We start from the raw sequence: 24,232 nt of genomic DNA, 5'->3' as shown, positions 1-24,232 counted from the left end.
GAAATGATAGAGACTCGTACCACCTTTTTATTATTGCTTTTCTTTTTTTCAACTAAAAATACATTGAATGCACAATAAATAATACGACTGCTATGCAATAAATATTCAACCCTTTATCGTAAAGTTTCATAAAAAACTGAAGTTTTGAAAATAAGCTTTGTATTCCAGCCATCAAAATCTAATTATAAAAGGTGAGGTCATTTCATTTACAAACTTGTGTATCTATTAACTGACATATTTTTATCCCAAAGAAGACTGCACATACTCTAACAGGTTCTGAAGAACAACTATTTAATCCCTCTCTGATTCCGAAGAACCCGTTCTGTGAAATGTCATTATTTACAGCTCTTCCGTAAACGAAAGCGCCATCTTGATTCGTTAATATTACAATAATAAAAAAAGTAGCTATACGTTTAGTTAAAGAGTTCATTTGCAAATATCGTCTTTTTCTCCTTTACAGTAATATCTGTCTTACGTTTTTAGCATAGCATTACAAAAAAAGTAGATTTCTGATTGGATTTCATATCAAACTGATTTTAAGGAAAATCACCTATGACGTTGAAGTTGCGTAGCAAATAATTTATTGTACTAACAACGAAAATATTTGTTGATTTCCGCAATTTTCGTATCTTAACTTCCGTACATTCTGATTATCGAAGAATTCAAGAACTTTTTGAGTTTTCTAAAAATTCTTATTCTTTAAAACGTTATATTAAATGGGACAAAATAATGGCTTATGTCCAGCAACGACCTTCATATGTAAATAATACCAGTGTAATTTAAAAGCGTAAAATAATAGAGATAAATTAGAAATTCACAGCTGTGTAAACAGGAAAAAAGTAAAAACACTGTAATTAAGTTTAATTTTCGTACGTTTAAAAAGGTTTATCATCATCATTAGAATTGTTGTCGAATAAACTTTGAAATGAGTTACGGTTATGTTTTAATTACTTAACGTAATTTTATAATAACTCTCGTTCAGTAATAATTATATATTACTGTGAAACATTTATCGGAAGAATGCAGTTATAGAAAAAGATTGAGATAGAAAAATATAAAAGCTAGATTATACCAAAAATTTATTTCATGAGGTACAGTTGCAAAAATTGAGAAGAAACCCGTTGAAAAACAAAATTTAACAAACAAGGTTATGATTTAAAACTGAGGTTATAAATAGCAAATCGTAAAATGTTAAAAAAAATTTCTAGGAAGGTGGGGACTCCAAAGTACACATTTAGGAGGGTCAAGAGGGTAAAGAGAAGCACATGCAGGTTGGCATGGCATTGACTGGAAAAATTAAACACTAAGATGTAAAGATTCGTCAAGTTTAAATTTTTTAGTACCCAAACGCTGCTCTAGCTGCTGTCCCCCTCTTGGACACATACACAATATATGCATAATATATCAGCGTAATAAAATATTTATTTGTACATTTCATATATATAGTATATACACACTCACAAAAATAGAATGAAATAAAGATACCGAAGAGATAACAGGTATCTCTCGCATATAAATATCAGCCTCAAAGTGAAATATTGCAAAATCTCAGAGATTATAATTCAAATACCAAATGTAAGAAAATAAATCACGATGAACCGTGGATTAAATGAAAAAAACTCTGTTTCATGCTAAAAATGTGACATTTTTGCTGATTTTGTTTGAAAGAAACGCGAAAGCTTTTCTAATTTAATAAAAAATAACGTGACTCCTTCGTTCAACCAAACGAGCACGATCGATTCCAAGCCAACCAAGTTATAAGAATAATGTAAAGAAAACTTTTTTTCAAATTTTAACATTTAGAAGTTTTTATATGCTCATTTCGTCAAATAAGGAAAATGCCTCGTTTTATAAAATGAAATTGACGTCATCAATACTCGTTGTTTAAAACATTATCCTAACCCTTGGTCAAACCGCAAACGCTTTTCTCCATTAAAGAGTACAATAAAATATCTAATATGAAACGAAGAAATTTCCGAAGCATTAGATGGCTATCACACCAGAAGTCACCCATAGTCAGGAAGTTAAATTAACTAAGAAGAAAAGAAAAATTACTAACTTTTATCAGACAAATAAAAAAAATAAAAAATAAAAAACAAAAAGCAAATAAACTATGAACCGGCTGAAGATTTTTGTTGCAAAGGCATCCAAATTCGAACAGTTCCGTCATCGCTTGCAGAGGCGAGCATGCTAGGATCGGCGGGGTTCCAATGCACACAGTTTACAGTCCCAGTGTGTCCGTGCAAAGTCAGAATGGGTGTTTCTTTCGTATGATGCCAGATATATACAACGTTATCTATGAGAACAACATAGAATATTAAAACTTTCTTCCAAACGAACGACTCTCGACTACAAAAAACCGTTTCCGAAAGTCCGAAATGGCTACTTATCATATTTAAAAACATTACCGCAAATATCGATACTTTGAAACGAAAACTAAAATATCACTTTTGGACAAACCTTCACTTCCGCTTGCTATAAAATCATCGTTAGCACCACCAAAGCAAGAGTGTATGATGAAAGATCCGTATACTACACCTCGAAATCTTCGAACTAACATCTTACACTTGACGTCCCAGAGATTTATCCCCTACAACATTTATATATATATATATATATATATATATATATATATATATATATATATATATATATATATATATATATATATATATATATATATATATATATATATATATAGACACACGCACACACGCACACACACGCACACACACACACACACATACATACGTACGTACATAATGACCAGGTTTTTATTCAAGTAAGATTGTAAGTGATAATACACTTACAATATTACTTGAAGAAAAACTTCATTTTACACTTCATTTTTTCCTTTAAATGAAGTTCTTTCTCATTTTAAATTAGTGTCCGTTATTCGAGCAATGCACTTCGTGTAATATTTACAATTGTTCAAAAATTTTACAGCCAGAAAAAATATTCACAAGATTAAAAACCATTCACAAGAGATTTGAGCAAAAACATCATTATTATTGGTTCTTCATTTTTTTAAAAATAACCCTTCGATATTTTTTCCCAAGTCACTTATTCTCTATAAAATAGCGGTACATTAGTGATGATGCATTTTTTAACATCATTTACCGGGTATTTAAGCGAGTCATCCGTTTTCTTAACAGCTCAGCTATATCTTCATGCATGGCCTAAATTATTTGAAGGTAAAATTATATGAAGGGTTATGTTAATACTGTTTAGCTCTAAAGCTCTAGGCTAAAATTCTCTAGACTATCATTGTAAACACTGGCATCTCATCCGATCAATATTCAGTGGTGTAAACTATGTAATGACACTTTGGCTGATAATATTCTGCAACTTGTTATATATAATTTATACACATAACAGAGAGAGAGAGAAAAAAAAAAGATATTAATGAAATTATGATTTTTAAATATCAAACTTTTGTTTTCAATAAAAAAAAAAAAAAAAAGGCAAGTTAATAAAAGTTTTTTGCATTCCTCGAATTACAAACTGCTTTATTTTTAACGAGAGTAACCTACTTTAAATAAGTCTATGATTTATACTTTGTTATATATTTGATATAAATAAAAATGGGTAAACAGTAATCCAGTCCTCTAATATGTATTATAAACCTGATTGAATTTCATCTGTTTTCAAAATTATGTTAATTTTAAATGATGATTGTTGAGCTGAACGATGTAAGTATCAACCTTTATGGTTAAAAACTCAAGATCTTACATCATTTCCATACCAAAAAAAAAAAAAAAAAAATTATAACAGATAATTTACAGAATAAATTGTTAAAGCGGATACAAGGAAAAAGTTAAAATTTTTATTTTTGGCAAAAAAAGGATTCAATATCTTTTTTAGAGCAGTAATATCCTTGATGAGCAACGAAAATGAAAATTGGACATCAGAAAACGATTGTAAATTATCAACAAATCCATATTGCACCATGAGTTTCTTTTTTTAAAGTAGAACTTTAGATCACCACTCCCCAAAACCATCATATCAATTTTATTCTAACGTATTCTTTGTTGATTATTTAGATAATGAAAATAACATACCTGGTTTGAAATATTTAGGATCACTTTTGAGTTGTCTTTTGATGCTGTGAACGACATAATTGGATGAGACTCTTGTAGTCTTGTTGAGATAACAAGAAAAACGAAAAAACTAAAAACTTTAATTTTTGAACAAAAACCTTTTTTGTATGATTTATTTTATTATTATTTAATAACTTTAATTTTACATATATGATTAATGTAGCAATTTAGCTGTACAAAACATATATATATATATCAAAAAATTGAAAAACAATTATGTAAAACTTATTTGACTTACATCAAACTATCTACAATATCTTCAAAACTATAAGCTTTAATTCTATGATGTGTGTCAGAAGCCAGGACAGTCTTCTCATTTATCACATGTAAACAATTCACCCTGACTCCATCCCAAGATTCCAGCACATTACCATCTAAATCCTATACAGTAAAAAAGTTAAAGTGGAATATTTGTTCAAATAATAGGTTTGTGCAAACAATTGTGTAAAACATTATTTGTGCAAACATTCTTGCACTACAGTGTTTAATCTGTGTAGGATTCATATTAAAAGAAAATTTTATAATAAAGTCAACTTTTTCATTAAACCTAATTTTTAAAACAAAAACTTGTAACTTAATTTCATAAGGTTAAAAGTAGGTAACACAATGCCTAATAATAAAAAAATTACTAAATAATATATATAAATTGTTTACAAAATATATACGCACACATTGATAGAACTGACCACGAATCCCACCGACAACAAATCTCTTTGAATCATTATACCAAGAGCAACAAGTTAAGCTATCATCAGCTGAATGTGACATATGGCAACGAAGTGTTGCAGTCTAATTTAGTAATTGCATGATATAATTTAGTAATTGCATGATATAATTTAGTAATTGCATGATATAATTTAGTAATTGCATGATATAATTTAGTAATTGCATGATATAATTTAGTAATTGCATGATATAATTTAGTAATTGCATGATATAATTTAGTAATTGCATGATATAATTTAGTAACTGCATGATATAATTTAGTAATTGCATGATATAATTTAGTAATTGCATGATACAATTTAGTAATTGCATGATATAATTTAGTAATTGCATGATATAATTTAGTAATTGCATGATATAATTTAGTAATTGCATGATATAATTTAGTAACTGCATGATATAATTTAGTAATTGCATGATATAATTTAGTAATTGCATGATATAATTTAGTAATTGCATGATGTAATTTAGTAATTGCATGATATAATTTAGTAATTGCATGATATAATTTAGTAATTGCATGATAACAAATAATTTTTATTCTATTAAGATATAATTTAAAAAACTGAAAAAAAAACTCTTAAAAAAAAAACATAAACATTTAAACATATTTACAACACCAGAAAAGAAAACAAACATATATAAAACTATAAGAAACAGCGTTACCTGAACTTGCCACAACCACAACTCACAGCAATCTTCAGGGCCACAAGCTATAAGGTAAATATCATTTGGACTCCAAGCCATATATGAAATACCATAGGAATGACCATTAAGAACATGCAATTTCACTACGCCAGTATTCTAAACAGTAAATTTCATAAAATTGACTTTCATAGAAAAGACAAAGTTTGAAGTGGTCATCTCATCAAGCTGACTACTTCAAAAGCCACTGAACCTAATTAATGCTGAAAAGCAGAAAAAGTAGTAGTGAATACCTTAACCTCCCATATTATAACCTTCATATCCTTAGAACCAGTTGCTAAAAACTTTCCATTATTTGAAAATCGTAAAAATAAAACCTAGAAATACAAGTAAAATTTTTTTTTAATGTACTTATTACAGGATTGGGTTAACTACTATAGTTTAAAAAGTAAATGAGTTCTGTAAGTAAAAACACAATAGATGAAAATCACACCTCATCACAGTGATCAGATAGAACTTGTCTTGTCTCGCTTGGAAAAGAATCTCTAAAAAAGATGGAAACAAAATGTTTTAAATCAGTCAACATTCAAAATGGTCACTTGATAACATCAATACATTTAGAGTCAATCAAATCTCATAGCATCATTTCATTAAAACTCACAGTTCAACATACAACAGTGAAAAAGGTTCAAGAAATAATTATTAAAGGAGAGGTTATGATGGAAAATATTTAAAATCCAATAATGAAACATCTTTCAATATAACAAAAACTGAAATCTGCTCAAAAAGAAGATCATTACAAAAAAGCAACATGCATTTTTTTTATTCAAGAAAAAGAAGATGGCATCCTCAGAAGAATAAAACACTTTTTAACATACTTGCTGCATTGATGATCAACTATAATTGAAGCCTCCCTGATGTCGCTGCTCATGGATGTGTTGTGAAACAAGCACTTCTCTTGTTGCAACTCAAAGGCTTGAGTAATCAATGTTTGTAATCTATTAGAAGGAAGCATCACAGAAGGTGGCAAGAATGCTAGAAAAAAACCAGATTACTGACTGCGGCTCACAATATCATAACAAATATATTATTGTCATTAGGAAGACTATTAGAAATATATTTAGTAAAACCAATGAAGCATAAAACACTACTAAAATGAATGAGAAGTGAATCTGGTTAAGTAGTGTACTATGTATACTTTAAATTGCAAATAAGTATGTTGCTTTGCTTTGTGTTATAATGAACATTATTTTGAAAACTACAGAAAATATAATACCTAATAACTTTTCCACTAGCCGTTGACGTGTAACTATTCCTTTGCCCTCCCATTTTGAAAGACTAAATAAATCTTCAACACTTGCACACATTAATAAGCTAAAAAAGAAATTTTAGTAACAAAGCTGTTTTAATTTAAAAATAGACACAAGCACACACAATATATATATATATATATATATATATATATATATATATATATATATATATATATATATATATATATATATATATATATATATATATATATATATATATTAGCAAAAAATGAGTCCAATCAGATGATGTTTAGCAGTGCCTCAAAAGGACCATAATTTTTCATTTAACCACCGAAATGCTTTTTGTGCTAAAAAGAAGCTTTTGGAAAATGTGGAGTCAACTGAATCATAAACAGTGATTGCCCAGGAGTATTTCCCAGCACAACATGATCTGCAAGAATTCATTCAGCAGCAGCTGAACATCCAAAGGAAGATTACTAAGAACTACTATTACTTGCTAGTTTACTGGTTTTTTATGGATGTTGTACAACCAATTTAGAAAGAACAGCTCCATGTTAGTACCTCAGTTGTGAACTTGCAGCTTTGGGATTGTTCTCATAACTTGCATCAATTGAAGAAAAAACTAAGCTGGTAAAAACTGTGAAAGTGCAGGTCACATTTGCTCACAGAATTAGCCAGCACTTGGATTTCATGAAATTCCTGTTCAGACCTGGTCAGAAAATCAGTCATTCACCATTACTAATGCAGCTGTCCAACATTTAGCATGTGTCAATGACTGTGCCAAGACTGGCATTTGGTTGATTGAGTACTTTAATCATCAAACAAAAGTTGAGCTGCAAAAACAGTATCTACTGCAAGTAGTGGAACAGCATCGCAGAATCTTCAAGCAATGCAATCTGAATGAACTAAAAGCTGTGAAGATTTTAGAACTTAATATCCAAGTTATGTTTATGTTTTTAACTTTATGAACAGGAAAATTTCAATAATTACTTGTTGTAAATGTGTGTTGTATTATTGTTGTATTATAAAGTGAATTGGTGTTTCCTGCTCAGTTTGGATCACCAAATCTTTTGAAATAAAAATGAGGCAAACTTTATTATGTTATACTTGTATTTATCACCTAAAAATAAGCAAAAATGGATAACATCACTTTCTCTGTGAGAAAACTAATCAACTTATTAGATCTCAAACATTTCAATTTGTTAGTTTTTAACGCAATTCAGCGGTTAAATATAAAACTTTGGTCCTCTTCAGGCACATCTGATTGGCCTCATTTTTTGCAAATGATCATAACTCAACAAAAGGAATTGTTTTTGTTTTTTTTGTGACCCCAAACTTTACAAACTTTACTTTTTTTCACACACCCTTGTGTGTGTGTGTGTGTGTGTGTGTGTGTGTTTTTATATACACACACACATATGTGTTTATACATAATTAGAGAATTGTTGATGAAAACCTCAGACCCTAACCAAATAGGCAAGGTAGCATTTGATAATGCCAAAAGAGTAAAACTAGCATGTAGGTTTTAAGAGACACACTGGTTAATCCAGGGATGACGAATTATTAAGGTCTAAACTTTACAAACTTATAGCTTACATACTTTTGCATTATGACTATTATACAAATTATTAATGTCTTTATCAAGGTTGAATTGTTAAGGTCTTAATTAAGGTCTTTTGTATTGTAATTATTATACGAATTGTTAAGGTCTTTATTTATTATGGCATTATCAAACAAATTATTAAGGTTTTAACTTTACAGATATAAAGTTCACATACTCTTGAATTGTAATTGTGTCTAATACAAGCATACTATTTTTTTTTTTATCTAGGGAGCAATTCTTTATAACTTTTTCACTGGTTAGCAGACAAATACATTAACAACTAGCAGATAAAGACATTTATCAAAAAAAAGATTTTTAAATCAAATAACTTTCTTTTTCTTTTGTTAATTTTTTAGTGAACATCCACTATAATAATCATGCTACTGCCGTAATTACTACCTTTACTATATTAGCCACTGTGGTCTTGCAACATTCATTCTAAAGAGCATGGTTTTTAATTTAAGGTGGTAGTGTAAGTCTAGCCAGGGTATTTTTCTGAGGCAATCAACAAGATTAGCTAGAGTTTTGGTTATTTGCTAAGATTGATTATATTATATGTACCTCTTTGCTACCATCAGTTTACAAAGGAGAAAGGTAGAAGATCGTCATTGTTTAACTGACTTTTATAGATTAAGTTAATGATCTTTATTCTTGAAAGAAACTAATAGGGAATAATGATACAGCAGATTTAAAGAGGTGAAGCTAAAGGGGCAGCAAGGGGTTCAATTAATGAATAACTTGTGTTACTAAAAAATATCAATGTAAACCAAATGCAAATAAAGACAACAATAACAAAAGCTAAATACTTTTTAAGCCTGATTGTTTTTGAGCATTTTTCAACAGAAATGGTTTTATTTATCTTAGTTCTTTTTTTATAAGTGTTGAAGTCTCTTTTTGGGATTTTCTTTTAAACCTCTTTTTGGCTTGTTACTACAAATACCAGACATCGATTCACTGTAATCTCTAATAATGTAGGGCTTTTCTTTTTGTTTTTCACAGCAGTTGGTCACTTTGAGGAGTTTTGGCAAATAATCATCATGTTTATTCTTCCAATTGCAAACAAAATTCTAACTTGTTTTCTAGATCATCTAACTTTTCTTCAGCTTGTTGTTGTGTCTGTTTTAGAATTTCATTTTATCTTTTCTCAAAGTTACATATGAGTTTTTTTTTTTAAAAAGAAATTCAGCTATAATTATCTGTAAATACATGTTAACTTTTACTTAAAAATGTTTTTATCAACTTCCATACGACTGTAGCAATTTATTCAAGGTTGTGTTTATCATTAAACACTTGGCCACAATATGCTAGTTGGAACAAATCTTTCACAGGTGCACAACACATAAAATTTAATTTTATATTTATAGTGCTTAATGGTTTTTATTACAGAAATATAAGAAATATAAAATGAACTCAAAATGTTCTCCACTCAACAGAAAGATCTTTTCTCATTACAAAAACAACCATTTTCCTTTCTGTTGAGCGGAGAACATTTTGAATCTTTAAATTTTTAAATAAAAAAGCAAATCAGTCCGATAAATTTTCTCATTTTATCAACAGTCATATCCTTGACTTCAATGTGGAACTTTGCCAAAATGACTGATTTTATTAATCACTATTGACTCAACCAATTGTCTTTTAAACATAAATTGAAAGAAAAACATTTGGTTTGCATTGTCAGGAATTATTACTCTAAAGCCAGGAGTTTTATTAAAAGAAAATGTTTTAATGGTGGTCATGTTATTAGTAATGCACACTACAATGAACAAGTATACTTGTCACAAACATATTTGAACCCCGTAATGAATAAAAAAAACTTTTTATCACTGTAAGTGATGAGTATACTCATCTTATTGGTCTCACAAACTAGATTTTAAAATCTAACTTTTAATCTTAGTTTGACAAATAAGAAAAAACATTTGGTATGGGTACATAGGGCCATGTTCCTATCATATTTAAGGAAAGACTGCTGACTAGTCTTCTGTAGTTAACATGCTAATGGTTGTTTTGAAAAGAAAGGCATTTAGTCAGTATTTATCTTTGACTGGAATTTTTTCTCTATAATCTACCATACAGCATCCTTGTTAAAAATATAAATTCCAGCAGTTCTAAAACTACTTTAAGATAATACTTTACTGAAAGATAAACCCAAAAATAAAGTTAAAAACACAGATTTTATCTTTAAGATAATAATTTACTGAAAGATAAACCCAGAAATAAAGTTAAAAATACAGATTTTATCTTTAAGATAATAATTTACTGAAAGATAAACCCAGAAATAAAGTTAAAAACACAGATTTTATCTTTATTTCTGGCTAAGTCCTTCAGTGTAGAATCTTAAAACTTCTTTGTCCAAATAGATTTCAAATGCTTTATGAACAGATTTGTCTACATGCTAAAGCTCAGACTAATTAAATAAAACAGGTGGATAACATAACTTTCAGCCTTTCTATAACTCTTACATTGCAATAACAATAAGATTACCATTAGTTTTAAACTTTTTAAAGTGCTTGAGAAAAAGCAAAAATGTTTAGTTTATTGCTAACATATCTTTTTGGTAGACTTATAATACATTACACAGAACATTATCATATGGTCATTAATACTTTTTAACTGATACTTAATGATAATAAATGCATATTTAAATATGCCTGACAAAGATCACGCCTGATAACATTTATATTAGGGTATTAGGCTTATCAGGTAATTATATAAACTGGTCTAATTAGCTGATTAGCTATTCCTACACTTTACAGACTTGAATTTAAAAAATCAAAATAAAAAATTGCATAATTTTAGGTTTTGATTAACGGATGCTAAAATGTCCTAAATTAGGGCCTGAATTTCTTTCTGTGATAAGATAAAAATCCACAGAAAAATAACATCACCAGAAATATGTGCCAGTAATTTAAAAGTGATTCTAGATTAAACAATATAAATCAATGTTTACTCTGAATAATTCTGTTGCCATTAATTAATTTCTTTCAACAATGTGAAATGCTGTTTATGAATTGCAAATGTCAATTTAGAAAGTGATTTAGAAAGAAACTATATATCATGACAATCCTTTCCAAATTCAATTATTTCTAATCCTCTGAAATAAGGAAAAAGGACAAAAAAATGCTAATATCTCTATAACCTACAACCTACAATATATATGCGCAAACAATAACATTAAAATTTAGAAGAAAAATTAGCAGAATTTAAATATTTTCTTTTATTGGAAACCTTTTAACAAAATAAAAGTTTAGCTGTAAAAATTTGGATACCTTGAAAGTTCATGCACCCTCTCAATGTTTAACTTCAAAGGAGACATCTCGACTCGTAAGCAATGCAAAGCATCAAGAACACAATTATCTTCTAAAAGCTCCAGAAATTTTTGCTCTAACAACAGAAACTTCATTTTCTAGAAGAAAACAAATGCATATATGTAACGCTTCTCCAATAATAATGGAAGAAACGATAATAAAAGAAATAATAGAAGAAATTTTATTTTGACATAACATGATAAACAAAAATAAACCTTAAAACTCACCATAAAACTGTCTTCATTTTCTAAACATGGTTTTAATTCTTTTAAAATATTCTCTGCCTAAAAGAATATACAAGCAAGAACCTTTAAGTAATTATAAATTTACATTAACAGTCTTGCTCAAAATCTATTGATCTATAGATCATAGATCAAGATCTATTTAGGTAAAAATACAAACATTTAATTCATTTTTATAATAGATAGTTGTTCCACAGCACTTTCCACCCAATAAAACACATTTTTGTTTTTTCATTTCTTTTTTTGTTTGTTTGTCTAAAATATTCAGTTTAAGATGGGTCACAAATCTTAGAAACAACAGAAACATCAATAGTAAAAAAACTGACTAATATTTATTAGGAGAGGTATGAAACAAAAGTATTTATTGCTTTGTTCACCCCAAAAATATATAAGGATTCAGTAATGAATATTGAAAGGTTAATTAATGAAACAACTTTCTTTGGTTGTTTTATAATTTTTATGGTTTATTGTTTAAAGAGAGGGTTAATGGAAAAATGACTAAAGGTCTGAATGTGATTAATCTAACTAATGGTATACAAAAAGTCAAGTTAAATCAAAAATGGCTGATTACCATAAAAAATGTGATCAAGAGAGGAAAATAGTTAAAATTTAACATTCAAACAAAAAAATTTAACACAAAAATAGTCAATTTCCAACAAGAAGACCAAAAAATAATTATAGTCATAATGACAAAAGCTGTGGATGACAAATATTAGGCAACTTAGACAAAACAACATTGAATGTAAATATTCTTCATTTATATTTAAGAATTTATGTTTATTAACCTAGAAAAAAACACAAAGAAATAAATATAAATCTAATGTTAATGCATGAATAGAAAATATAAATTTCTTTCATTTTTCAAAGCAGGACTTACAAAAAAAGAACATGCAGATAAACTAAGCAAATATTTCTTTCTTGTACTTTAAAGCCAAGTTCCAAATGAAGGAAAGAGAGAGAGAAAGAAAAAAAAAGATTTGTGAATTACTTGTTTATGGATGAATGTTATAATAAAGCATGAGTCTCACTATGGTTGCAACAATAGTGTATCTCTTCTTGTCAACTTTAAACTCTGTAGAAATTTTTAAACATTAAAACAAAGAACATTCCAAAACTTATCTTAAATCCTCTTTGAAATTCAAGGTTTTAATTCAATATAAGATATGGTAATCCAAATACTATCATTCAGTCATTATGTATATTTAAATGAATCAGAATTTCAAAATGCAAAAATAACAAAGAAAATACAACAAAACAAGAGGAAAAATAATAAAATTGTGACACAATGTTAGTTACAATAAGTTCAAAGTAAGATCTATTGAAGATTTATGAGATAATTATTCAGATTTGTTTTGGTGACCAACCAAATTTGATAAGAAACACAAAATATAAATAAAGTACTCATTGTAAGGTTCAAGATTCATTGTTAAGCCTAATTTGCATTTTCAGGTCTTTTAAATGTTGAATTGTAGTTTAAATACCAGCACTTTACTATCAGTAGTTCAGCAATAAAGTCTTTTATGTTTGACCCCAATTTTTCTTGAAATATTTTAATTTTTACAGAATTCAGATTTTGATACAAAACTGCAACCATTTTTAGTTATTTATCTCTTTTTGCTGTTTTGTTATATTAGAGGGTGAAAAATTGATACTTACATAGAACTCAGGACAGGACAAAACCATCATTCTAATATCAGCATAATTCTTTTGAACTCCAAAACTTTTCTTAAATTAAATGGATTGTTAAGCCAAAAAATGCTGGTTAAGGGGTAATTCCATGTCAATTGAGCCAGAAAATTTCAAAAATGTCACCATACATCTCAGATTTTGCTGAATTTTATACAGTTGAGAGTACTTAGTAAAACAAGAAATTCTTGAAAATTTTAGCTTCTAGCTCCAAGAGGATCCTGAAATATGATCATTTTACTCTCAACTGATTTTGGCCAGGCCCCTCTTGTCCTCTCAGAATTGAGACCTTTGTTTAAAGGTTCCAAGTCACAAAGCTTTAAAAATATTCGATATTTTGACTTAAAAATTTGTACCTGGCTTTTTTCAGGGTTGAAGAATCCAATGAAATAATCAAAAATATAAAAAAATATTTTTAAGTACCTGTAATTATCAATTTAAATAAATTTAGGCAATTTTTTATATACCTGATTTTGATGCTCAAGAAACTCACGTGGCCTTGATGATATCAAAAAAAAATATTTTACACATTATTCTAAATTTTATGATCTTTCACAAAACATAAGAATTTTGATCTGCAAGTATATGGATTTCCATATATGGATAACGGGGCACAGGCCCCATTTTTTTGTAGCGGAATCTGGCAATACATTTTCCACTACCTTTCAGACTAGCTAAAGCTATGAAAATATCTGTATTTTTTTAGTGTCGATAAACAAGCATTTTAAAATTAAAAAAGAGTCCAAGACACTAGGGGAGGGGGCTGGGGGCATGTGCCCTACCTTTTTGAGCAGAATCTTGAGATGGATTTTTCACTATCTTCCAGCCAAGCTGCAGCTCTGAAACTTTCAGCATTTGTGTAGTCCTGATGAACATGCGTTAAAATTGTTTCAGGTCAGACAACCAGATAATCCATGGGGCTGGGGCTGCTGGTACCATGCCCCACTTTTTTTCTCAAAAAAAATTTTTTATTATTTTTTTTTAAACACATAAATGTGTCTTAAATTTAAGATAACTTTGAAAATATTGTATTCAAAAAATTTTATTACCTTATACTTGTTCCGTTTTACTTTATTATTTACAAAATAAAATACAAAAAAAAGAAAGTCAAAATAATGTTTAGATTAGCTTGGATGCATCGACGGTCAAAGAATAAAAATGTCTATTTGTTGTTACAGGTGCATCAATTATACAAGTTATGTTGGTAATTGGCACCCAACACTCATCTACTCTAGATGCCCAGAAAAGTTTATTAAAAGGACCATGTGGGTGCACAAACATTACCATAACATCTTGCTCTATATTATCAATTTCATTGATCATACCAATCCAATCAAACGCATCATATTTACAAATAATGAATTCACCTAATATCAAGGCATCAATGTTAATTTGCTGATCATTTTGAGAAATTTGAATACCAGAAAAAGGAAAAATACCTGTTATATGAACATTTTCACTTGTTCATTTAAAGCTAAGAGTATCTACAGATTCTGGTTTAAATTGATGATAGCTCCTAGTTCCAGGAATTGTTCTACTTAGCTCAAAATGTGTTTTCAAAGTGGTGCGCAATTCTGTCAGTCTTTCTTTTTCAATCTTGAAAAACATAATCCCTTTAACATTGTTAGTACAGTAGTCAAAAATTTTGTTACAATTCAATATCTGGTCATTTATGGGCCTTTGTAGACTTGCATTTGTAGTTAATTGTTTTACAGTGCCACCAATACCATCACATGGTGACTTACCATGACTTGTAGCAAAAAATGTCTACTCTGCAATTAATGTCAAAATCATTTTTATGGAGACAGATATTGTAAGATTTTTGTGATTTTTATACTGTGCAGCACAACCATCAGAAAAATAAAGAATCTTTGAAATTTTAGGATGATATTCTTTTAAATAGTTAACTATTTGTGTTTGAACTTCATACACAAAATCACTGTCATGCTCATTATCTTCTGACATGAAGCAAAATGATTTTTCTTCAAGTCATTTTCGTTTAATAAATAGAGGGCAACGGGTTGCAATTTGCATTGACTTTTGCACCAATGGTAACTTTGGATTTCATCTTGAATCACAAAAGTGAAGTTTTCTGCAAAGTCACCTAAGACAATACAGCAGTCTTTTGCTAAATTTTCCTTTTGTTGCTTTAGGTATCTTGCTTGACATTTTGCAATGTAGGAATGAGCTGTTAACTTGTTTATTGCCTCTGACAACATCAATTTATATTCTTCTATTGTTATTGTCTGATAGATCAATGTTGTTCTGTCTGTTTTCTGCCACTGATTGAATGACACCTCCTTGTCATTGTCAATTAGTTGTGCATCCAGAAACTTCTTTAAAGAAACTATACCTGGACAGTTCGGACATCGATGAACCATGCACTCGTTACTTGTCACATCACAAACAACTTTTGTCATCAGATCTTTGTAAGTACATTTTACTTGTATTGCATTTTGATAGAGGTTACATACACAAACAGAATGAATGCCTGATGCTCCAACAGTTATACACCATTTTGGTCTTAAACTGCAAAACTTAGAAAATCCAATAACTTCTTGAGGATATTTAGTTTAAAAGAAACCTAAAGTTCTTTAAGATTACATAAAATAAGGTGCTTTTGCATGTGTTGTTTTCTACCAATATGTAATCTTTGTTACCAGGCATTTGTCTAGTAAATTCGTCATCATGGTATACATTGTTGACTATATTTAATGTTATTTCTGAAAATATTTTTCCTTTCTTAGTGCCTGGAACTGAAAAAATCCCACTTATTTTCTTTAGTTTGCGCGCTTCTTTAATTTGGTATATAGTGACATTGAAACATCTTGCAGTAAAATTTCTTGACCAAGACTCTGGTGTAAATGTTAACAACTGAATTTTAGTTTTTTGATCAGAAACAATTAACTTTTCTTTTATTTCTGCTGTTAGTTTGTCTAGATCATCAGATTTACTTTTGTCAATAATTTTCGTATGAGGAATTTTATGTTTCAGTTCTTCTTCCCTAATCACATGAATCCATTCTTACTGTAACACTAAAAACAATTTGACATTAATTTAAAATGAGAAACCAATAGTAATTAATTTAATGAAAGCAACTTAAGCAATCACCATGGTAATACAAAACTAAACAGTGATTGATTTCTTTTATCTTACTTTGACAAAAAGAAAGTTTCCTTTTCACAAAGTTTAATTATACTCAATTTGTTAATGTTTAAAAATGTTAATGATGACTTTAATAGGTAACAAGTTTCTTCTATACTAGTTAATGACAGGATATTTTTTGTTTCTGTTCCACTTGCTTTTACCATTTTAGAATTAGCAAAATATATTAATCTTTTTTAATTCAAATTTTAAATTATACAAAATAAATTCTGTTAAAATCATTACTTCAGACTACTTTTAATCTTATACATGCAAATCAAAACTCTTATAAACATTAAGTTTCTTAAAACATTTTAAGAAAAATTATTGAACATAGAATGATCAAAACCAAATGGAACAAATAAAAATCACGAAAATTTAGAAAGCAATGTTATCAAAGAAATGTTTAACGTTGTTAAAAATGAAAATCTAAAAAAAAATAAATTTGAAGACAATAGTTTTAAAGTTATCTTAAATAAGTTTAAAAAAAAAAAGTTTTTTTTTGAGAAAAAAAGTGGGACATGGTACCAGGTGCCCCAGCCCCATGGATTATCTGGTTGCCTGACCTGAAACAATTTTAACGCATGTTCATCAGGACTACACAAATGCTGAAAGTTTCAGAGCTGCAGCTTGTCTGGAAGATAGTGAAAAATCCATCTCAAGATTCTGCTCAAAAAGGTGGGGCACATGGCCCCAGCCCCCTCCCCTAGTGTCTTGGACTCTTTTTTAATTTTAAAATGCTTGTTTATCGACACTAAAAAAATACAGAAATTTTCATAGCTTTAGCTAGTCTGAAAGGTAGTGGAAAATGTATTGCCAGATTCCGCTACAAAAAAATGGGGCCTGTGCCCCGATCCTCTTGGAGCTAGAAGCTAAAATTTTCAACAATTTCTTGTTTTTTTAAGTACTCTCAACTGTACAAAATTCAGCAAAATCTGAGATGTATGGTGACATGGCCTGGCTCAATTGACATGGAATTACCCTAAGGCCAAAAAGCATTTACATATTTTTTAAAAATACATTCATTATTGGTTGAGAGAAAATAACAAAAAAAAAATTAGGAAACAAACAAAACAGTAGAGATGAAACAAAAATTCAAAATGGCTGCTTTTTTGAAGTAATTAAATTTTGGTAAAAACTTACACAGCTCTATTTCCGCAACCACTTGTAGTTAAGGATTGAAATTTAATGGCCTAGTAATATTTTAACTAAATTTAACAGCTATTTAAGAGCTAGCAAGTTTGTTATAACTTGTAAATACATGCAGAATATTAAAAATATCTGTATATTACAACATACAATGGTAACTGAGTATTGTGCCAAAAAATATATTTTGAGTTAAGAAAATTTTATTTCCTCTTAAAAACTGACTGTGAAATAAATAAAACAAAGATTATTCTACAGATTATTTAATGCGAACTAACACAATTTTAAAAATATATACTAAATTAAATTTTTTTTTTTACCTTAGGCCAGGCTCCAGAGAGACAATATTCACAGAATTTAGATGCTGATAAATTTTCTAATTCACACCCAGACTCCTTCATTAAACAATCAACAGTCTTGCTAGAAAATAAGAATAACGATTGATGATACATACTGCCACACATGCCACTAATACTATCTATACCATATTCAGCTCACAATCTCCTCAGTTCTAAGTTTTACTTAAATAAGAGAGTTGATTTTTTTAAATTAGAGGTCCAGTTTATTACTACTTATAATTGTATCTGTTCAGTTACAATTATATATCTAGTAATAATAAGTTGATTACCCAATTTTCTGTGCATAGCTAAACTATAAGACTAAATCTAAGATTGACTTTAGTGGGTAAACTACTTTTTGTTTAATGTCATCCATATATGTAGTCCTATCTGTAAAAAAAAAAAGAAAGAAAAAAAATATTTTCAGACCATATTTAAAAGTAAAATTTTGTCAAATGAAAACTTACTTAAAACCAAGATTTTTTAAATGCTGACCAATAATTCTAATAATTTCTTCATCATGCCTAGAAAGAGCTTTTCTCTTAAAATGACAGTTTTTTTCTTTTAAGGCAGCAAATTTATCTGTGTTTAAGTCAGCTACTCCATTTTGAACTAATTCACAAATTAATTCACCATTCTCATTTAAATCTGAGTTAGTCTGATTTTTCATCTTTAATTTCCAATTCAAGAAAGAATTAGATTCTTGTGAAATCTTTATATCAAACCGAGGTCTTTTTGTTGGTGGTGGTGAATGTCCACCTAGATCCTCTTCTCTTGATGATTCCAGGGCGACTTCCGATGCCAAATTACTTTTATGATCCAATAAGAGCGACGAAGAGATCTTATAAGCTGAAAAAATTTAGTACATTTTATATAAAATACAAGTCCGATATTAGTACCGTCCTTTGGAATGATTAGACAAGAATATAGCTTTGTTGACAAAAATCAAAAATTAAAAAACTTCCAAGGTAAATCCTTTGAAATTTAGCGGATCCACATCTAGTGAAACAATATTTTCAAAACTCAACTTGTACGTCACGCATAGCGTTGAGTAGATCATTTATTTGCAATTAATTTATTCTATGGTGTCCCAAAAAAGGCCTAATAACATTTAAAAAATAGCTTTCTAAAGCAAGTTTCCGAAACTCTTCCAAATATATTTAAAGTTGGTAAAACCTATGAAGGTCTTTATAGGACTAATATGTATCAAATTCATCTTACAATAAACTTTTTTAAGATCAGCTGTTGATATTTAGATTATCATTTTCATCTAATCTATAATTTTTCTTTTTTTATCATCTAACCTATAAGCTTTATTATCTATTATATATATATATATATATATATATATATATATATATATATATATATATATATATATATATATATAATAGATAATAAAGCTTATAGGTTAGATGATAAAAAAAGAAAAATTATAGATTAGATGAAAATGATAATCTAAATATCAACAGCTGATCTTAAAAAAGTTTATTGTAAGATGAATTTGATACATATTAGTCCTATAAAGACCTTCATAGGTTTTACCAACTTTACTACCAAATCAATCGGCAGTAACTTGGGAGAAAAAAATATACAACTATCGCAGAAGTAAAAAAATTTTGCAAACAAAAATTTTTTTAGTTGGTGATTACAAACTTCCAAAAATGCCGCACAAGAGCTTTGTATTATTTTGATATAATACATAACCAATCAATATATTTGCTCCTACTAGTTGAGCACTCTACTCAAGTTCGTCCAGTAAAATGGAAAAATTCAATTTAAGATACTCCATCAAAAACATACCAATACCATCGGAAAAAGAATACAAACTAAAGCTAATCGAGAAAACTGAATCATTTTTGAAGAAGATGAGGTGGAAGGCGTTATTTTTCATTAACAGCAAACTAACTTCTAAGGACGATCATAATTATGTAATCTATGGAATCAATTCGATAAAATGTCCACCGCAAATAAAAGAAATGGCTTCTTTCGAAAAGGACGTATTACATTTAATTAGAACAATAAAATTTAGAAAAGTCAAAAACACGTTTCAAAATAAAATGAAAAAGGACATAAAAACCATACAAATGTCTAATAAATCGCTAATAAAGGCTGACAAAACGTCAAATATGTAAAAGCTATCTAAAGAAGAATATAACCACCTTTTATCTAATGCTATCACCACCACCTACAAAAAAGGTGACACAAAACTAAAAGACAAAATAAATAAAGAAGGGAATAACATTTTGCGTAACCACGATGTTTATAGTAAAATCAAAATAAACGGTTCTTCTGGATGTTTTATTACATTGAAAGACCACAAAGAAAACTTTATCAACAACCCTACTGTTCGACTCTTAAATCCAGCAAAAAACGAGGTAGGAAGAATAAGCAAATTTATTTTATCTCAAATCAACAATGAACTCAAAAGTAAGCTCCTTGTAAACCAATGGCAAAGCACCTTAAATGTTACCGACTGGTTTAAAAAAATTAAAAACAAGCATCTCTACAAATTTCTAATTTTTGACATCAATGATTTTTATCCTTCAATAAGTGAAAAAACTCTCAACGCTGCAATCAACTTTGCCGAACAGCACCTTTTAATAAACTCGGAGCAAAAAGCAATAATAAAACATGCAAGAAAATCTTTACTTTTTAACAACAATGAAACGTGGATTAAGAAAAATGGGGGGCAGTTCGATGTTACAATGGGGGCTTACGATGGTGCTGAAGTATGTGAATTAGTAGGAATCTTTCTATTATTTCAACTTTCTCAATATTATAAAAGTGAAGATTTCGGGCTATATCGTGACGACGGGCTAGCAATATTTAAAAACAAAAACGGCCAGCAGATGGAAAAAATCAAAAAGCATTTCGTGAAAATATTTAAAAGTAATGACTTTCTTATTTCCATCAAATGCAATATGAAAATTGTAAATTATCTTGATGTGACACTTGATCTTAATGATAATTCTTTTCGACCTTACTCGAAATGTGATAACGAACTGAGTTACGTCAACTGTGATTCCAACCATCCACCAAGTGTTATCAAAAGACTACCTCGCACTGTTGAACTAAGATTATCTTCAACTTCATCAAACGAACTTATTTTTAAAAATGCTACTCCACCTTACGAAGAGGCTTTAAATAAAGCAGGCTATAAATGTAAACTTAGTTATCAACATCATGTTACCACCACTAAAAATACAAAACGCAAGCGAAACATTATATGGTTTAACCCTCCATTCAGTCAAAACGTGGAAACAAAAATAGGAAACCGTTTACTTGCATTGGTTGACCTTCACTTCCCAGTAAATCATAGATTGCACAAAATTTTTAATAGAAATTCGATCAAGGTAAGTTATAGCTGTATGCGAAACGTAAAATCCATCATTAATTCGCATAACCACAAAATTTTACAAGACCAAAAAAGCATACCAAAAAACACTTGCAACTGTACTAACAAAACTACTTGCCCTTTAAACAATCAATGTTTATTGAGCAACATCGTTTATAAAGCTATCGTGAGTTCCGAAAATCTTGAACTCAAAGAAAAAGTTTATTTTGGCATTAGCGAGACACCATTTAAGCTAAGATATGCTAACCATGTAAAATCTTTTAATACGGTCAGGTATAAGAATGATACAGAACTTTCAAAGGAAATTTGGAAATTAAAAGAAAAAGCCATCACACCTATAATAAAGTGGAGAATTGTAAAGCGATGCAAACCTTCCAACCCTGAAACCAAGACCTGTAACCTTTGCCTTCACGAGAAGTTTGAAATTTTATCGCATAAAGAAAACAACCTACTCAACAAAAGAAGCGAAATATTATCTAAATGTCGACATGCTAACAAGTTCCTTTTATCCTCTTTTGATACTGAAGACTAAATGATTGCGTCTTTTTGCTCATTACGTCAGAATTCGTTCTACCGTAAATTTGATTCGTTTTTAAACGGTTTTTTACGTTTTTAATTTGTAATTAATAGCTGATGATTGCCGTAAGGCACGAAACTTTAAGTACTATTAAAATGTTGTTTTTCTCCATTTAAATAACAGATATATATATATATATATATATATATATATATATATATATATATATATATATATATATATATATATATATATATATATATATATATATATATTGAGAACTTGAAAATAACTTAATAGTTGGTAATAAGCATTTAGAAGGAACTGTCGGTATGAAGAAACAATTTATTCACGAATAACAAGATGATCTTCAAAAAGAATGTGATTCATAAAAAGAACGTACTTTTTAGTCATTCTAGATTACCTACTGACAACAAGTTTAGCATTTATTTAAATCTTGGGAGCTTTTAAAAGAAATAAAAATCTAAGCTATAAAATATTTTAAATTTTTTTTAATGTTGTTTTTCACCATTGGCAAAATCATTTTGAAATGAGGAGAAAGATAAGAAATAGCTTTCTGATGTTAAATGGTAATTGTTGGTTTAAGTTGGTTTCATGAATATATATTGGGATAAGTTGTTATAAAATTATTCAAATTATTTGTAAAGTTTCTCTAACCAAATATTAATCAAAAAAAAAAAATTTTAATTTGTCAATTTATTGACAAAATTCACCCAACTTTTTTTTAATTCAAAAACTTAAAATACGATTAATTCTTAAAGGGTCACTTTCATCAGAATAGTTGCTTTTAATTTCCCCTTCTGTTCTATAAAAATGCTCCATACTGGACTGTTATTGCGTCTGATGACAAGAATAGAGTTGATTTTTTTTTAAATAGATTTTTTGTATTTGTCCCACGTAATGGGGATTTGAAAACTTTCTCAAACCAAATATCCTTAAAGAAGCAAGCTAAAATTTTTTAGGATTTTTTCTTTTTGTTATTCATCATGGCAACAGTAGTCTGTCAACATGGTTGTATCTATGTTTATATTTTCAAAAAAACTACTCTATTCTTCATTTAAGTAGTTTAAACAAGAGTGACGCTATCTTTTATAAACTGATTCATAAAGGCAAGTTTTAAATGTTAGGGAGCCAATGAATCCTTTAGGTGGCACCATACTCTTTCGAAAATTATTTAGTTTCACTTTCACATAGAAAACTGGGATATTTTATATAGCAACTTTGTTATCCAAAAACTAAACTAAATTTCCCATATTTATATTTTTTATCAACATCATTTCTGCTCTTGAAAATTAGGCCGTATCAAATTTCGAAGTAAGTACTAAAAACGTTTTGAGCAATTGTGACTAGGTTCCTACTTGCTTATCACTAAATATAGCTGCTTGCTCTGCTATATTTAGTGATAAGCAAGTGGGAACCTAGTTATGCATAGAGCATCCCGCCATCGGAAATTGCGTAAATTCCGATGTGAGAAATAGTTTATAAAGGTGACTCCGATGTGATACCATGGTGAGGAATGGTATCACATCGGAGGTGCGATGTAGTCCGAGGCCGATGGGGAGAATTTCACGCACTCTCCGATATATTTCGAGATTTACGCATTATCATACGATATTTTCGCGTAATTTCACAATAAATTGTATATAAAGTGTAAACTCGTAATATTGTGGTATTTCTGATGTATTTATCTATAATTACGAAGTTTTCACAAAATTACAGCAAAATTTTGCAAGCCACCACAAACCGTCGGAAAATATCGGAAAATAAAAAGATTAAATCACATCGGAGTCACCTTTATAAACTATTTCTCACATCGGAATTTACGCATTTACGCAATTTCCGATGGCGGGATGCTCTAGTTATGCAATACACCAATCTAACTAAACTTTCTGATGCTTTGTAAATATAATAGCATATATTTCGATACGATCATAAAGAGTGATCGTATTTATTGACAGGGCTTAAATCTCTAATAATTTCTATTACATACACTAAAAGATAACAGATCTGTTAAAGAATGTGAAATAGATTCTATGAGAATTAATTAGCTTGATAACGAAAGCATACTTATTGTCGCATTATTAGATTTATATAGAAAATTTATACGCGATAAATTATTTTTTTATT

The 24,232-nt window shown here is 28.9% G+C and overlaps 1 protein-coding gene and 1 pseudogene across 1 annotated transcript; both read right to left on the bottom strand.

Annotated features, from left to right (window-relative positions):
* Positions 1-1,311: 1,311 nt before the first annotated feature.
* Positions 1,312-19,137, bottom strand: LOC145182843 (WD repeat-containing protein 26-like). The gene is made up of 15 exons (XM_090085059.1): positions 18,677-19,137; positions 18,192-18,291; positions 11,881-11,937; positions 11,615-11,751; positions 6,748-6,845; positions 6,350-6,506; positions 5,965-6,016; positions 5,765-5,848; positions 5,493-5,630; positions 4,770-4,889; positions 4,339-4,481; positions 4,062-4,140; positions 2,461-2,590; positions 2,120-2,296; positions 1,312-2,033 (listed from the first exon to the last, which is right to left on the bottom strand). The coding sequence occupies exons 1-15, from the start codon at positions 18,877-18,879 to the stop codon at positions 2,017-2,019; spliced, it is 1,692 nt and encodes a 563-aa protein (XP_089941185.1). The 5' UTR covers positions 18,880-19,137; the 3' UTR covers positions 1,312-2,016.
* Positions 14,590-16,892, bottom strand: LOC149889454 (uncharacterized; annotated as a pseudogene).
* Positions 19,138-24,232: the final 5,095 nt, after the last annotated feature.

Source organism: Hydra viridissima, unplaced genomic scaffold, assembly GCF_058129835.1.
Source record: "Hydra viridissima isolate aposymbiotic clone 2 unplaced genomic scaffold, HvirCarnegie_v1 scaffold_4, whole genome shotgun sequence".
Classification (NCBI taxonomy): domain Eukaryota; kingdom Metazoa; phylum Cnidaria; class Hydrozoa; order Anthoathecata; family Hydridae; genus Hydra; species Hydra viridissima.
This window is presented reverse-complemented; position numbering and strand designations above follow the sequence as displayed.